Consider the following 16,797-nt stretch of genomic DNA (forward strand, 5'->3'; position numbering starts at 1 on the left):
GAAAAGCCAACCTAAAGAACACAAGAAGGTATTTGCAAACCATTTAACAGATAAGTGGTTAATATCCAAAAATATAAAGAACACATGCAACTCAATTCTAAAATAATCTGATTAAACAATGGGCAGCGAAGCTTAATACAGATCTTTCCAAAGAAGACGTCTAAATGGCTAACAGGTACATGGAAACACGTTCAACATCAGGCCAACCAAAACCGCAATAAGATATCACCTCACACCTGTCAGAAAGGCAACGCTCAAGAAGACAAGTGCTGGCAAGGATGTGGAGAAGCGGGAACCCTAGCACTGCTGGTGGGAATGCAAACTAGCTCAGCCATTCTGAAAAACAGTATAGAGATTTCTCAGAAAAATTAAAAATACAAATACCATATGATGCGCCAATCCCACTTCTGAATGAATATATATATATATATATATATATATATATATATATATACACACACACACACAAAAGAAATAAAACAGATTATTGAAAAGATATCTACATCCCCATGTTCACAGCAGCATTATTATTCACAATGGCCAAGATATGGAAACAACCTAACTGCCCCTCATTAAATGAATGGATAAAGAAAGAAGCAGTATGCATATATAATAGTGTATTATTCAGCCATAAGAGAGAAGGAAATCCTACTATTTGTGACAGCACAGATAGACCTTGAGGGCATCCAGCTTAATGAGATCAGCCAGAAAAAGACAAATATTGTATAGAATCACTTATATCTGAAATTGGAAAAAAAATCAAACTCATAGAAACAGAGAGCATGAGAATGGTGGTTCCAAGGGGCTGGGAGCAGGCGTGGGACGGGAGGAAGTTTAAGGGCACAAACTAAGAACTAGTAGGTAAATAAATTCTGGGGGTCTAATGTACAGGACAGTGATTAGAGTCAGCAATACTGTGTTACACACTTCAAAACTGCTGAGAGACTAGATCTGAAGTATTCTCATCACCAAAAAGAAATAATAATTAGGTGATGTGATAAAGGTGTTAGCTAAAGCTATAGTGGTGATCATATTGCAATATACAAATGTATCTAATCACCAAAATAAATACCTTAAACTTATGCAATAGTTTGCATTAATTACATCACAAATTTTTAAAATATCTATAGAATAAGATATTTTTTTGTAAAAATTATTTACTGATATTAAGAGTATCATTTTTAAGAAGCCCAAAGTGGAAGTAAATCCTAATAGGTCAACTTCCTTATAAACAGTCTTAGAAAGAATCCAATCACTAGTAACTAATGTAAAACCTACCTAGTGCCTTAGCTCATGGGAACTGTGTGGTGTGGCAGACAAGGCCTCATTTGGGGACATCTGAACTGAACGACTGACAAGATTCCCATCACCATCCAAACAAGAGGAACCACTGGGGGAAGGCACGCCCTGGTTCTCCAGCCTCACCAATTACTACTCTTCCTCAAGTCCACAGCTTACTGTTTACACACTGTTTCTTAAGAACCTCCAGTATACAAAATTAGGTTAATTAGAACCCTTGCTCTATGATCCCCTATCATCATTTTTTCCAAACATGTCTGGTATAATTGGTCAGTTATTTTCATGATATAATTACCACTCAGAAAACCACCACCCAAACAAAATTAAATGTCTAAATAGTAACCTATATAAATATATGGCTCCCTGCTCTCATCCTATCTCTCTGAGGCATCCTACATTAGGTGCCTCGCCTGAATCTTAAATTTATCATGTGCCACTGCTTTAATCAATTGGTGGCCTCACTTTACAAATACCAGAGGTATACAAAGATGAAAACTTTAGTTAATGGGAACTAAACCCACAGAAGAGAAATGTAGATCAATTGTATAAATCTTATAATGTCTAGGGAAGTGCGGACAAAGTCTTTACTTATTTTCCAAAATGTTCAGCGTAATGCTACTTGCCTGGAGATCCTTATCTAATAAGTATTGGCATTAAAAGCATTCTAAAGGCCTGACCAGGTGGTAGCACAGTGGACAGATTGGGATGCAGAGGACCCAGGTTCAAGACCCCGAGGTCATCGGCTTGAGCGCAGACTCATCTGGGTTGAGCATAGCTCATCAGCTTGAATCCAAGGTCGCTGGATCGAGCAAGGGGTCACTAGCTCTGCTGTAGCCCCCAGGTCAAGGCACATATGAGAAAGCAATCAGTGAACAACTAAGGAGCCACAACAAAGAATTGATGCTTCTCATCTCTCTCCTTTCCTGTCTGTCCCTATCTGGCCCTCTCTCTCTATCTCTGTCACACACACACAAAAAAAGGCATTCGAAAGAACTGAAAGCCATGGAAGAAACATTCCCTAAGCATATAAAAAAGTGTATGTTGTAGATATTTATACAAAGAAGAGCCTCCTGACTCACAAGAACTGGAACTAGCAATCTAAAAAGGAGAGGGGGGCAGGACGGTTAAGAAAGCCTGGGCCGTAAGGGTGAAGACCAAGTGGGTAGCACAAAATGGTCACAAAAAGACCTGGAATCACTCAGCCAGAGGCAAATGACAGTTCAAATCAACGGCACTAAGCAATGTCTTACTTGTTACAATAAACTGAGTAAATGGTGTTAATTCTGGTGAGAGCAAGTCAGCAGTGTATGAGCTGAAGACTCCGTGCTCACAACAAGTAGGGGATATTTTACAGCTTCACGTTCATTCTGAAATACGCCCTGATTTTTGTGAGCAGTATATATTCAGTATCCTGTCCCTACACGGGAACACTGTCGAAGGTTTAAGGATAATGAGATATGCCCAAGTGATCTGGAATCTCCTGGAGGAAGCGTTTACCTGCTACTGATGACAACTCCTAAAGTGGAACAATAGGAAATCGTTGACACGATCTCAGAAAAGGAAGCACAACACAATTAAACAATAACTTCATCAAACAGCAGATGAGCTACTTCTTCCCAAAGTCTCTGGCACATAAATAGGTGCCAAAAGGTATTAAAATCGAGGCCTACTGTCGTTTACTGTTGTATCCGGTACCTTGTTTAATTCTTCCTTGGTGAGAGATGCCAAAAGGGTTTTTCTGAATCTTCCTTCTTTGTACTTCTGAGTAATAAAGGTTTTTCTCTTTTCTACTGGTGAGTCCATGTGTAATTCTTCATCTTTTTGAAGATTGCCAGCCCAAAAGTCGTTTGCTCTTTTGTTCCCAATGACAATAAATAGCTGAATTATCAAAAAAAAAATTATTAAAACGTATCAGTTCCTGAAATGTGTTTAAATCTGCAGAAAACTGACTCACATTATAAATTAAAGCGTAACTTAGCACAAAGTATGCAAAAGCACAAGAGAGAATCCAACTCTTTCAGGAAGATGGAGTGCGAAGGCAGATTCTATTTCTGCGTTAGGGACAGGCTAGCTGCTCTTCATAATGGTAGAAGATTAGTGGGGAAAGAAACTGCAAGCCACACAAGTTGCAGCAAAAGCATTATTACTTTCTGAAGCTCAAACTGAGACAGATTCATTTAAAATGGCTGAGCAGGTGGGCTAACGTGGTGGAGTGGTGCTGAAACCCGAGCAGAACACGGAACCGGGAGACAGCAAGTTAGACACGATGGCAGTTAACGACAGAGCAGGGCCAAGATAAAGAACGGCCAAGTTCGCCCAGTGTTGTCATCACTTTTCTAATATTTCATCCAGGCCGGGTCAAAAGGAAAGTAAATTCTGGCTTAACGAAAAAGCTGTCAAGCCTCTAAAAGTAGTTATTACTTACTAAAACTCCGTGTACTTTTTATCTTTAAGATACCTATCTCATTTGGGAAGCGCTGTAGAAAGCTGCTCCTATCAAACAGGCTGGCAGCCACTTTCATAACGTGGTGAGGACTTCATCACGGAGCTCCGAAAGCGGACCTCCCCGCCCCGACCTCTAAACGCCGCCGCTGTGACTGGACTTACCTCGATGAGTTCATTACTCCAGATGCTTGCATCCATTTTTAGACTTCTAACCTTGGAATCTTTTGGTCCTAAAGATCTATGTTGTCCTGAAGGCAAAAAAAAAAAGTTGCATTTTTATTTTAATTCATATGTAAATGCATTTTACCTTTCAAAAAAGTGTGTATGGCCCTGGCTGGTTGGCTCAGCGGTAGAGCATTGGACTGCTGTGTGGAAGTCCCAGGTTTGATTCTTGGTCAGGACACACAAATGGTTGCTTCTCCACCCCTCCCCCTTCTCTCTTTCTCCTCTTTCTTTCTCTTTCTCTCCCACAGCCATGGCTCAAACAGTTTGGGCAAGTTGGCCCCCAGCACTGAGGATGCCTCCATGACCTCGCCTCAGACAGTAAAAATGGGTCGGTTGCTGGGCAACAGAGCAGTTCCCTAGATGGGCAGAGCATTGCCCCATAGTGGATCCCTGTCGGGGCACATGCCGGGAGTCTTTCTCTGTCTCTCTGCCTCTCACTTAATAAAAAAAAAAAGTGTGTATGTATGTGTGCATGGATGTGTGTGATTATACATTTTTTTAACTAAATACACTAATATCTAATTTCCACACTGGAGTAGTGATGGTATTTATACAGAAATCATAACCAAGCACAACGAAGATAACAGCAATCACCTTTATCACCACCTTGTACTGGTATAAGCTATACTCTTAAAAGGGTATATGGATGTATATGTGTATGTGTGTATGTATGTATGCCTGTATGTATATACATACATATATATGTTCTTCATTGTTTGGTAATTAACTAGAAATTATAGGTCACTGAAAATATTTTATAATAGGTCTGTGAAAATGACATGCATGTGAAAATTATCTCTTTATTCTTTAATAAAAAAGAAACCTAGCTACCACTCTAATAAATGTGTACTTAAAAATCTTCAGTGAACTCTTTATTCTATTGTTTTATGCCTGGTTGAGAATAAGAGCCCAGCATTCTATTATCATCCATTCAATTCTGCTTTATAAATCAACATTCAGTCATTACTGGGCACCCAGGCATATGTCAGCATGTGAGCTGCTTTATTTCTATGCTGAGAAGAACAAAAGGTACACAAGACATTATCCTTGATCATAAGGACCTTCTGCCTTCGGAGCATGAAAGCTCATTCCTCTCTCTACCATAAAGGTTCCTTTCCTCTCTTCTTTGAGATGGAGCCTACTCAGAACACAAATCCCTACAATTCCCAGGGCAGTTATTTGCACAGGTTTGCATTTACAAAGACTACCTAAAGGCGGGGGGCAGGGGTCAAACTCAGAGCCATGTGGGAAGAACTGGGTGGGATGCTAGAGCAGCCTCGAGAACTCCCAGAATCTGAGCTGAGGCAACAGGAAGAGAAACAAAATGGAGATCAGATTTCGACATACTGCAGAGATAAATGGATGGGACTTGGTGGACTTGAAGGAGAGGGAAAAGGACAAGAGAATCTCTCAGAGTTTAAGCTTTAATGCAGGGTTGGCACGATCGCTTCTGACCAAGTTTGTAATCTAGGCGAATGTGCACTTTTATGCAGTGAACTGGGCACCAGAGAGAGGTCCACTGTTCACCTGTTATTTCTGAGGTCCCCTGGGCAAATCCAAGCAGAGATTCTAATAGTAGGTAGATATAAGTGTGGTTTCCAACCGAACCCTCTGTGTAAAAATGAGAGTTGAATTCAAACCTGAGTAAATACCATCACTCAGGAACATCAGAGTGGAAGAGAGCAGAGCATGTAACTAACCCAAGGGAACACACACATGCGAGGAGCAGGCAGAGGAAAGGTCACCTGAAAAGGGTGCCCAGAGCAGGAAGGGAACCCTGAGAACATGGTCCCCTGGAAGCCAGGGCGGATGGGCAGTCACCAAGTGCCAGGCTGATCAGGAGAGTGAAATACTGCAGAAGACAGTCAAGACAGGAAGTGACCACACAGAAACCGGGAGGTTTCAAATGCACTGGTAAATGTGGCGAAAACATCATTACTGGAGTAGAGAGAAGAAGGCTGAAGAAATCAGGTGCTGAAGAAAAACTAGGGAGTTAAGGAAAGGCAGAAAATCCATGCAGATCACTACTCTTGAAAGTATTAGACTGTTAAAGGAAAAAGGGACAAAGAATGATACTCCAGAAGGGAATGGCAAGTTCAGAGCACTGGTGGTCACAGGACGGACCAAGGCAAGTTCACAAACCGAAGTGAAAGAAACCGCACGTGAACAGTTACACAGAGAGTGAGTGATGGGGTGAGGAGCCTAAGAAGGAAGGGAGGATGGGGGACATGAGCAGAAAGAGCAGTCCGACACATAGGCCCGCTCTTCCTGCGACTGGAGAGGAGAAAAGAACAGGAAAAAATGCAAAGAAAAGGGGGATTAGCTGATGCTACTGACACTGTTAATTAGCTCTTTAGAAAATCTACCCTACTGTGATGAGAAATGTGGTAGCACAGAGCTCCAGAGAAGTGTTCAGGGTTTGAAGCAAGTGTCCCTGGCCTGGCTCTGGCTGATGCAGGTCCTTCCTGTCTCTCAATGAAACTTGTACCCTACGCTCGCCCTTATCATGCCCTACTGTAATACCAGTTACGTGTGACTGCAGGGAATGCCATGTCGTTTACATTGTTTTAATTCCTGGGACCAGTACAGTAGCTGGTAGAGCAAAGAGATGAAGTGAAGTCTGGGTTGCAGCTAACCTTCTCCCAGACCTCCACAATGACATACCCACGCAGGGGCCCATTCCTCCACTCCCCGGGACAACTGTCTGAGCCCCCGAATCCAGTGCTGGCAGACCGTCTGCAAGGTGCAAGGTCGCAACAGGAAAACCCATCACCGCACCGGTTACTTTCACAAACTTCAGTCCACCGGGAAAAGGCTTCAGCATAAAGTTTCTCATTGTAAGAGGGACCAGCTCTGGTGTACCGAGTTTAGAGCTCAGAACAACCCTGATGTAAAATATAGGGCTTATAACATATGACTAAAGAAAAAAGGACAAATCATGAACACAGCAAGCGTGTTCAGGGTGCATTATGAAACACATTCACCAAAAATCTAAAAATGTCAGCACTTTTTAAAACCCATACACGGACCAGTAGGCACAAAAAAAATGATTACATGCTTAAAAATCAATTTTTATATCTAAGTCATGCATAAGAGACATTTAGAATAGCATTTCTAGAATTGATTTAAATGTAATAAGCTTTCCCTGTTTTTATTTTCCACAACCATTAGCTGGGACACATTATATATGACAATAAAGAGCATTCGGCGCCAATCTGCCACCAAACAGTGATGAGCGTAACTCATCGCTAATTACCTGCACACTTCTTACAGATGACAACACAGAGGTTGATGGACGCCCAGTCAGGGTCCGGGGCTTTACAATCTGCGCAGCTCCTGTTAGACTCATTGAACCAAATCTTCTCAGCTACTTCGTAATCAGAGAGAGTTTCTGCTATCGATTGCTGCACAGCTTCAATCCACTCCTGCTTCTCCTTTTCAGACTCGGCTATAAAGCTGAAACAATGAACGGTTCTGCATTATCGATCTCCCTTGTAAAGGCCAATTAAGCAGTGTGTTCCGTTTGCATATTAATTCCACTCACAAATTAAACAGCAGCTGAAAAAAAGCTGCCTTCCAGGCACTTGGACAGTCTTTTCTGTTAAAAATCATCCAACTTAGAAATCTGATTTTTTCCTGTCACTTTTCACATTGCTGATGACTTTGTTTACCTATCTTGAAGAAAAAAAATCAACATACATATTTTTCTGACCGGGATATAAACATTGCCTTGTTAGGTAAAAAGCTTAAATGAGAGGCCATGTTTCCAAAGCAGCGGTTATGTCAGAATCAATGGGAGATTGGCAGTCGCACAACTATAGGATTACTTCTAAGAAAGAATGACATGCTAGCCTGAAACTAAACTATCAGAAACACCCACCATATATTTTAATTTTTTTATGTTAAAATATTCTTTTGTAATTAGAAGAATATATAGATGGCTTCAAGAAACTGAGAAATCAAAAAGTTTTAAGGGATTACCATTCTAATAGAATTCTAACTCATTTTAATCCATGTTTTGATGCATTCTAATTCTTAGTGTCTATTGATTGCCTGAGTGAAAAAAATAAAAAAATTAAAGATCAGTTTCTTCAAGTCCTTTAAGAAATAGTCACTAAGTAGCTATAATGTGCCTGAAAACGCGCTCCAGTGCTGCAAATCCGGTGAATGGCCCAGGGGTTAACGCTTTGCGTTACAATTTTCTGTTCTGAAGATGAACATGCTTAGAAATATAGTGAAAATAACAGATGGCTAATGTGTTCTAACAATCTGTAAGAAAACCGAGTGGCCTACATGGTTCTTTTTTTTTCAGTTCTTTATGCTTTCATCGTCACTATAAATTTCTTAGTGGTTTCTGTCTCTACGTAGGGATTGGTCACAGCCAACTTGGTCCAATGGAAAACAGTCCTCGGGCTTGGCCCCTGGTTCCTGGTGCGCACTCTAAAACCGTTGGAAAGATAAGCGTCTTCTGTGTGTTAAGGAGATAACTTACGGCTGGCAGTCTAGAGTGGAGCTGGACACCAGAAAGACCGAGACGACAGGAGAGCGGGAACTCTGTGCCAGCCCCTCGAGGCAGGCGACTGCGTTCATCATCACTGGCCCAGGATTTAATCCAGCCTATGAGCTAAAACCTCCGTAAAAGCCCCTGAACAAAAGGGTTCAGAGCACTCCTGAGCTGGGGGACACACTGCGGTGCTGGGGGCGGGGCGCTCCCAGAGGACACGGAAGCTCGGCGCCACCATCCCTCACACCTTGTCCTGTGCAGCTCTCCTGCCTGGCCTTTCCTGAGTTGCATTCTTTATAATAAACTGGTGACACTAATTCAACTGTTACCTTGAGCTCTGTGAACAATGCTAGCAATTTATCAAAGCTGGGGGAGAGGGGGTTATGGGAACCCTGGTTTAGAGCCAATTTGCACTGAAGTGTGAGTAACCTGGAAACCCAATACTTGCAATACTGGCACCGGAGGACGGTCTTGTGTGACTGAGTCACTCAGTCCGGAGGGTCTGGTTCTCACTCTGACACGGCAGAACAGAACTGAAGTGTAGGACATCCAATTGGTGTCCAAAGAGTTGGAGAATTGGTCGATATGAGGAAAACCCCACATATTTGGTATCAGACATGGTACTGAAACAGCTCGGCCAATGTCTACATTTTCAGTTGAAGCATGAATCTGCATGTGTGAAAATAAAGCTTACTATCTTTTATATGTCTTTTTTTGTTAGAATTTGAACCAGCAAACATATTTTGACTGATAAACTCAGTACTAAACTTGGGAGTATTTTTGAAATTCCTAAGTAATTGTTAGCCCTTAAAGGTCCCTGACAATTGCTTCTGACCTTTATAGTACCCTGTAGTGGATTGATTAGTTATGACAAATGTATTAATGTGGTTGAACTCAGCAGATACTGACTTATGCTGCTTCTGTGTACTACAGCTGTGGAGTCATTACAGATTATTCTAACACACTTTAAGAACACGTTAGGTTTTCTGTTTCACTGTCATAATGAACAATTACTAGAATACCATAATACAAGATACAAAACAAAATGCTAAAATATTTGATTAGTAGGTGCTAGGAGATCCATTAAATTCTGCATCATGTTAAGCTGGAGTTCCTTTCAAGAAATCATTACAGAGCATTTACAATTATGGGTTGATCTTAAAGGAGGGATGGCATTTGATTAAGCTAATAAAAGGTAAATAACAACACAGCTTAAGGACAACGTAATATTCTCATTTTTATTTTATTCCTACAAAATGTAAACTAAGTTTTCGTATATTCATTGATAACAAAAAAATGATCATACTTACTAAGCCCACTAAGAAAAAATGGTCTTAAGAAAAGAAACAATTCAAATTTCATGAAATTAGCATCTCTGCAGGTTTGGTGATTATTCAATTCACTTTTACAAGATGCTTACATATACTGGTCAAAAAATTAAACATTATGGAAAAATAAAAAACTTATTTTATTAAATGTCCCATAAGCCTGACCTGTGGTGACACAGTGAATAAGGAGTTGACCTGGAACACTGAGGTTGCTGGTTCAAAACGCCCAGCTTGCCTGGTCAAGGCACACAAGAGAAATAACTACTAGAAGTTGATGCTTCCCACCCTTCCCCGCCCCTTTCTCTCCCTCTCTCTCGTCTCTCTATAATCAACACATAAAATCTTAATATAAATAAAAATAAGTGTCCCATAAGAAATAAAATCACCACTAGCAAAGGAAAAGTGGCTCCCCAAAGCTTTCCCACAGTAGTACAAAACACAAAATGTTTAAATATAACTTACCTAAAACTCCTATAGGGAGTGATTATTTCAAAAGATTGTTTCATAGTGCGGTCCACCTGCTTTACATTTGCTACATTCATTGGAATTATGGTAATGCCGAGTCCACTTTTAAAATCCTAGTTTGAAGAAAAATAGAGAAAATAATAAGCAAAAATATAAATTTTAAGAGTACAACCATATTCTCTAACACCCCATAAATCTTACTAAATTTTACATAAAATTAAACAATTCATTAAAAACTGCCCTGGCCGGTTGGCTCAGTGGTAGAGCGTCGGCCTGGTGTGCGGAAGTCCCGGGTTCAATTCCCAGCCAGGGCACACAGGAGAAGCGCCCATCTGCTTCTCCACCCCTCTCCCTCTCCTTCCTCTCTGTCTCTCTCTTCCCCTCCTGCAGCTGAGGCTCCATTGGAGCAAAAGATGGCCTGGGCGTTGGGGATGGCTCTGGTAGCAACAGAGCGACGCCCTGGATGGGCAGAGCATCGCCCCCTGGTGGGCATGCAGGGTGGATCCCGGTCGGGCACATGCGGGAGTCTGTCTGACTGCCTCCCGTTTCCAGCTTCAGAAAAATACAAAAAATACATACACACAAAAAAAAAAAAAACCAAAAAACTGCATGGAGTAGTCGGCTCATTGTAGGCAGTCACTTTCAACACACAGTAAGAAGGTGCCATTCTAAGCGTGACAGGTCCACCAGTAATCAAGTGTGGGCTTCTTTTACATTAAACAGAAATTGAATAGGACACAGACCCTGGGCTACACACGCCAGGCTTTTCAAAGTTGGGCACGTTTCCTCCCTTATTACCCAGTAGTGCCCAGCAGTATTCTAGGTGGGAGAGCCAGATGACACCGTGAGGTTGTTGTAATTACTATTTACACCTGGGATCCCCAAACTATGGGCCACATGCGGCCCCCTGAAGCCATTTATCCGGCCCCCCGCTGCACTTCCAGAAGGGGCACTTCTTTCATTGGTGGTCAGTGAGAGGAGCATAGTTCCCATTGAAATACTGGTCAGTTTGTTGATTTAAATTAACTTGTTCTTTATTTTAAATACTGTATTTGTTCCCTTTTTTTTTTTTTACTTTAAAATAAGGTATGTGCAGTGTGCATAGGGATTTGTTCATAGTTTTTTTATAGTCCGGCCCTCCAACGGTCTGAGAGACAGTGAACTGGCCCCCTCTGTAAAAAGTTTGGGGACCCCTGATTTACACAAAGAAGGGGCAGTCAAGGCTCAAGAAAAGATTAAGTTACATGGAAAATACAGTTGTCCTTGGCAGAAAGGGACCGAACCCCAAGCCATCTGTTTGTCCTTCCTCTGTTTTACTATAAGATGTGACTCTATTCTATCCCATTATATTTCTCATTTACTCTCAAAGGCATTACTTATTTTACAATTTACCTCATTTCCAGCATTTTATTATGTTGCTCTCTCTTCAATTAGATTCTGAAAAAGCCCCTCCACTGCTGTTTTGGTATGAAGCGCGTGCCTTTTGTTCAACACCTCCCACCACCACGTTTGGTTTGTCTCACCAAGATTAGAAATTGTTCACATAGCCACACAGCCTGCATTTTAAAAGTGTTCAAGGTTGCAATATATTCTCCAGTCACAAGGGCTTGGGAATTTGTTTTATCAAATAATCTCAACATGTTAAAACTATAATTAATCTCTACCCCCCCCCCAAAAAAAAGAAATGTCTATGTGAACAGGTGCAGGATCAATGTGCTCTGAGTTCCTCAATTATGACTGGGAAACGTAGCCATGCTGAAGGCAGACTGCAAAGTGCCTTGGTCCGCTTTCAAGAAGGACACTTCTGGCAGGACCAGGAAAGTAACAACTTGTACTGATAGGTCTTCTTCTCTCTTGCTCGATAGGTCAAAAAGAAAAACCTTATTCTTCCATGTCCCTTGCAGGTGGGAGGGGCCATATGTCATAGTTTTGGTCAATAAAATATATTTATAATTCCTGGCTCGGGGTGGGAAGGTAAAAACACAAGGACTTTCCATCCCTTGCCTTTCCATCTTCCTGTGGAATAACATCGAGACACACAGAAGCCATTTAGGGTGTTAGGATTCTTGAGATGAAAAGCCTGAGGATGAACTCTTATACCCCAAGGCCCCCTGGTGGCATCGGCTCACCACTACCTACAACAAGATATTTGTTAAAAACAAATAAATCCTGTCTGTTGAAGCTACCCTTCAGGTTTTTGATACTAATGCATTTCTGACATAATAAGTGAAATAAAATAATACTTTAACAGATCTTCCCCTGTTTGTCAAGATCCCCCGAGTTTCCATCACACTGCAGAAAAGACTAATTTTTTTTAAATGTATGAGTTTTTAGTTAGAATAAGAAAATGACTCATAAAAGAAATCATCAAATATTGTTTGCTGATGAAAGAACAAACGGCTCCTTTTACTAGGAGAAGCAAGCCAAACGAGAGTCAATAACATAAAAGAAAAGATGCAGACACATGCTAAGTGTTTGCAATAATTAGGAGAATGTGGTATATACTTCCACTTTGTATAGTAAGCCCTTTTACAAATATCGGTATTGACTGTGATCTGTATGAAGAGAAGAAGGCAATCAAATGTTTCTGGCCTGTCCCATTTCATGTTTCAGCATTCTGGCAGAGTGCTATACTTACTAGTTAAATGAAAACAAATTCTCGATTATCCATGCCAATGGTCCTGCTGAATAATCCAGTTGTTAGAGGAACCCCCCACCCCCACCCCATGCATAGGACTGGAAACTGAACTCTCTTTTATAAATGAGGAAGTAAAGTAGGGGTGGCAAGCAAGGAACTTTTAAAACAGGTTTCTGATGGATCAGCTTGATACAGGCTAACTCTAGAATAAAACAGGCTGCACGTCTTTCAAAGAATTCTGAGTAATGAAGCTTCTAACAAGAGCTGGGTATCAGATCACCGTGGATGGTATTCTCCGATGGGGGTCTGGCCTGCAGGGTAGCACGTGTCACTAAGGGTAGAGGACACACTCAGACCATCAGACTAGCAGACAGTAAGACTGACAACCTTTGTGGAAACTGATGGGCCTGATCAGAGCTCCAGCCTGAATAGATGGCCCTTCATTTCTACCAGCAAATCACGAACTGTCTACAAGCAAAGCTGAAATTTCTGTTAAAAACAAAACAAGGGAGGGTCAGCTTAAGGCCCCAAACATCTTCACAGCAAGGCAAAGATGGTTTTTAGTCTGGGAAGAAACTGCAACCCACTTCTCAGCCGCTTGCGATGGCCATATGGTTTGGGGTAATTAGAGTACCCACTGAACTCACCAGCGCAAATGGGCTGTAAAATGCGCCGCAGAGGAATAAAATAAATGTCAGTGCTCGCAAAAGCTATTAAATAAAAAACAAATGCTTTTCTTATTAAAAATATTTGTGGTAACATGAAGCCATCCATCTTTTCAGACCGTTTTTAGAACAGACTTAGAATCAATCTCATTCCTTGAGGTTCAACCAAGTTATCTGTGCTGATCTTTCCCTCCGACTCTGAGATTCCAATTCCGTGAATCGGGAAGCAGAGCCTAAGGATCTTCCCTTAAAGAACAAAGCAAAGCCACAATCCTGTGAGTCTCACGGGCAGCCAATGTTGAGGAATGCCAAGTTACAGAGCAGAACTAGTTGTGGAATCTAGACCCGAGGAGTGCAATATTAAACTAACAGGATGTAAACGCTTCTCGGCCTTCTGCCCTGCAAAAAAGGCATGCGGTCAGTTCAGACAAAAACCATCGGAAATCATTAAGACTACTAGCTAAAAATAGGCTGGCCGGAACCCAGTGATACATTGGATTTTATCCAGCTCCTGTCTGTCCTGGGTGCCTACCCCTGTGCCAATATCTAGAGGTTGTGAACGCATCAGTCTTCATTAGGCATACACAGAGCATGCCACCGTTCAGGATTTCTTTGTGTAGGGCTCTGAGGATGACAAACAGCTGTGAGCTCTCCTTTGATTTTCTAAATCTGTAAAGAAAGCAAGAGCAGATACACCTGTTTTTAAAATGGGAAAATCTGCCCTGACAAACAGTGTTTAACAGTTGTTTATTAAGTACTTAGCAAGAAACAGAAATTGTGCCAAGCCCTGGATCCGCCCCAAAGCATAAGACGGGGTACCACCTTGGGGGAGATTACCGTCTAAGGAGGGAATGAGAAAGAACTGTAATAAGTCAGAGAAAGGCAAGTGCACAGATGCCAGAAGGATAAGCACCAAACCCAGCCCAGAAAAAAGAGCTGTGCTCACAGGAGGCTTCCCAAAGGCAGTGCCACCCGACCAGACAAATGACAAAACCGAGACCAGCTTGATGTGATGTACCTCTCCTGCTTCAGTTCCCTCATTTGTACACTGGGGATAACAGTAGTATCTATTGTATCTAATAGTACATCTATCACTGTGGGGAGCATTAAATTCATACATTGAAAATGCTTAGAAAAATGAACACCTGGGATGCAGTAAGCGCTACACAGTCCTAGTCAGCAATTGCTATCATTGTCATTTTCTACCTCTTTTTAAGTTTGAAGCCAATTGCACACAATACCTATTAAAAAATTAATTACAAGAAAATACATGTATAAAAATAACGAGTATACCTAGATTTTTAAAAATGGGATGTAATGTCAAAGTTAAACTTTCAAGAAAATTTAAAATAAATTAGCCACTAATTGCAATCTGTCAGCACTCCTCATAATTTGAAAAATAGACACAAATCAGGAACAAGGCAAACTTCCCATCTTTAAAATGCTATAAACTAGACTGAAAAAAAAAAATACCATAAAACTAAGTGGGTAAAATGTTATTACAGAGTACATAAAACTAAAAAGCTTCTGGAGTAAACAACATTTTACATTTAACTTGCTGTCAAGAGAATGTAGGATCTCAGAAAGTGAGATTCCCGCCATTAGTTCTCCTGTAACAAGGGCCATGGTTGACAGCGCAGATCTGGACAATTGCCAAGGTGGTAACGGACAACAGGCACCGGCAGTCAGACCTGGGAGAACCTTGCTGAACCACTCACCAGGTGTACAACAGTTGGCAAATTATTTAGTTTATCTATACCTCAATTTTATCATCTATGAAAAGACAGTAATATCTTCCTTATCTAGCTTTGTTATAAAAATTGATGAATATAAAATTGAGGATCCAATACATCCAGGCAATGGATTTTAAAGCCAGAATTTGTCTTCAAATTTTATCCATTTTATTTACAACGACGGAACGTATTCACACCAATGATTCCATAGGAAACATCCAGATTAGAATTAATGGTGTTCACCAAAGATACTGCAATGAGTTATCTGTACAAATCTGAAGCAACAAAATTTTGTTGAAACTACATTTTAAAACTATATAACAAAAACTGCAAAATAAAAGTTTGATTCCTAAACAGAAAAAATAAAAAGGGTTTATTAACCCCAAATTTGCTAAAACCTATTTCAGGAAATACTGAATGCCAGGTTTCCAAGCCAGGAATTTAAGAACTTAGTGCTTAGACATTTGTTGAAAACAGATGTGGCATTGTCTGACATTGGCACCGGATTTCCTGGGAAACACCAGATGCAGAGTTTGGCCAGATACAGAAGCCAGAGAATTGAGGTCACCACCTACATCGTGCTGCCGCTTTCTGCACCACACAACCCAGAGCCCTCTGAGGTCCATTTACATTCTGTCCGAGTCTCCGGCCCCTGCCAGACACCAGGGAACATGATGTTGGGGGAGTGCAGGGGACTGAGTCTCTTATTATGCCCTGATTTGAGAATGTTTAATCAAGTAAATGTATGTAGTTAAAACCTCAATGCCGCAATTATCACTAAATGGATAGACACACAAACCCACCAAGCAAGACATCTGGCTGTAATGAATCTGCTAATATTAACATGATATTCAAAAATATTCATTAGAAAAAAGATGGCAGACTCATTTTCAGGACAACATAACAAATGGAAACCAAAGCCAAATATATTAAATTTGTCTAACATTCATTTGTAGAAATTCCATTCAACTAGCAATACCATATATATATAATATATATATAAAATATATATATATCTCCAACACACATATATATATACACACATGCATACACACATACACATTATTTCAAGATAAATACATTTATAAAAATAATTATTTTTCTACAATACAGAAAACTTATAGGCTTTGAATACAAAAACAATTACAATAAAATTTCTATATAACAAAAATTAACTGGAAAATGAAAAGTGAGCAACAGCTCAGGAAAGCAGTTACAGAAAGTATAACATGAAAACTAACCTCATTACCATATGAAAAGCTTAAAGAAATTCTCAGAAAAGACAAAATCCCAATCAGTAAGTGAAGAAAGTTCACAAAGAACAATTTTAAAAGAAAAAAATTTTAAAGATAAAGTGTCTAGTCAAGAAAACATCTGTAGGCCCTTGCTGGTTGGCTCAGCGGTAGAGTGTCGGCCTGGCGTGCGGGGGACCCGGGTTCGATTCCCGGCCAGGGCACATAGGAGAAGCGCCCATTTGCTTCTCCACCCCCCCCCC

The 16,797-nt window shown here is 40.8% G+C and overlaps 1 protein-coding gene across 4 annotated transcripts in view; it reads right to left on the minus strand.

Moving 5' to 3' along the window:
• ARAP2 (ArfGAP with RhoGAP domain, ankyrin repeat and PH domain 2) overlaps window positions 1-16,797 on the minus strand; it is a 178,835-nt gene that overhangs the window by 91,150 nt on the left and 70,888 nt on the right. For all 4 annotated transcript variants that reach the window (XM_066387040.1, XM_066387041.1, XM_066387042.1 and 1 more), the window contains exons 10-13: window positions 10,264-10,379; window positions 7,226-7,425; window positions 3,907-3,992; window positions 2,995-3,177 (exon numbers count right to left, since the gene is read on the minus strand). In XM_066387040.1, coding sequence (XP_066243137.1) covers window positions 2,995-3,177; window positions 3,907-3,992; window positions 7,226-7,425; window positions 10,264-10,379 — 585 coding nt within the window. The remainder of the gene's footprint in view (window positions 1-2,994; window positions 3,178-3,906; window positions 3,993-7,225; window positions 7,426-10,263; window positions 10,380-16,797) is intronic.

This window comes from Saccopteryx leptura, chromosome 5 (genome assembly GCF_036850995.1).
Source record: "Saccopteryx leptura isolate mSacLep1 chromosome 5, mSacLep1_pri_phased_curated, whole genome shotgun sequence".
In the NCBI taxonomy this organism is placed as follows: domain Eukaryota; kingdom Metazoa; phylum Chordata; class Mammalia; order Chiroptera; family Emballonuridae; genus Saccopteryx; species Saccopteryx leptura.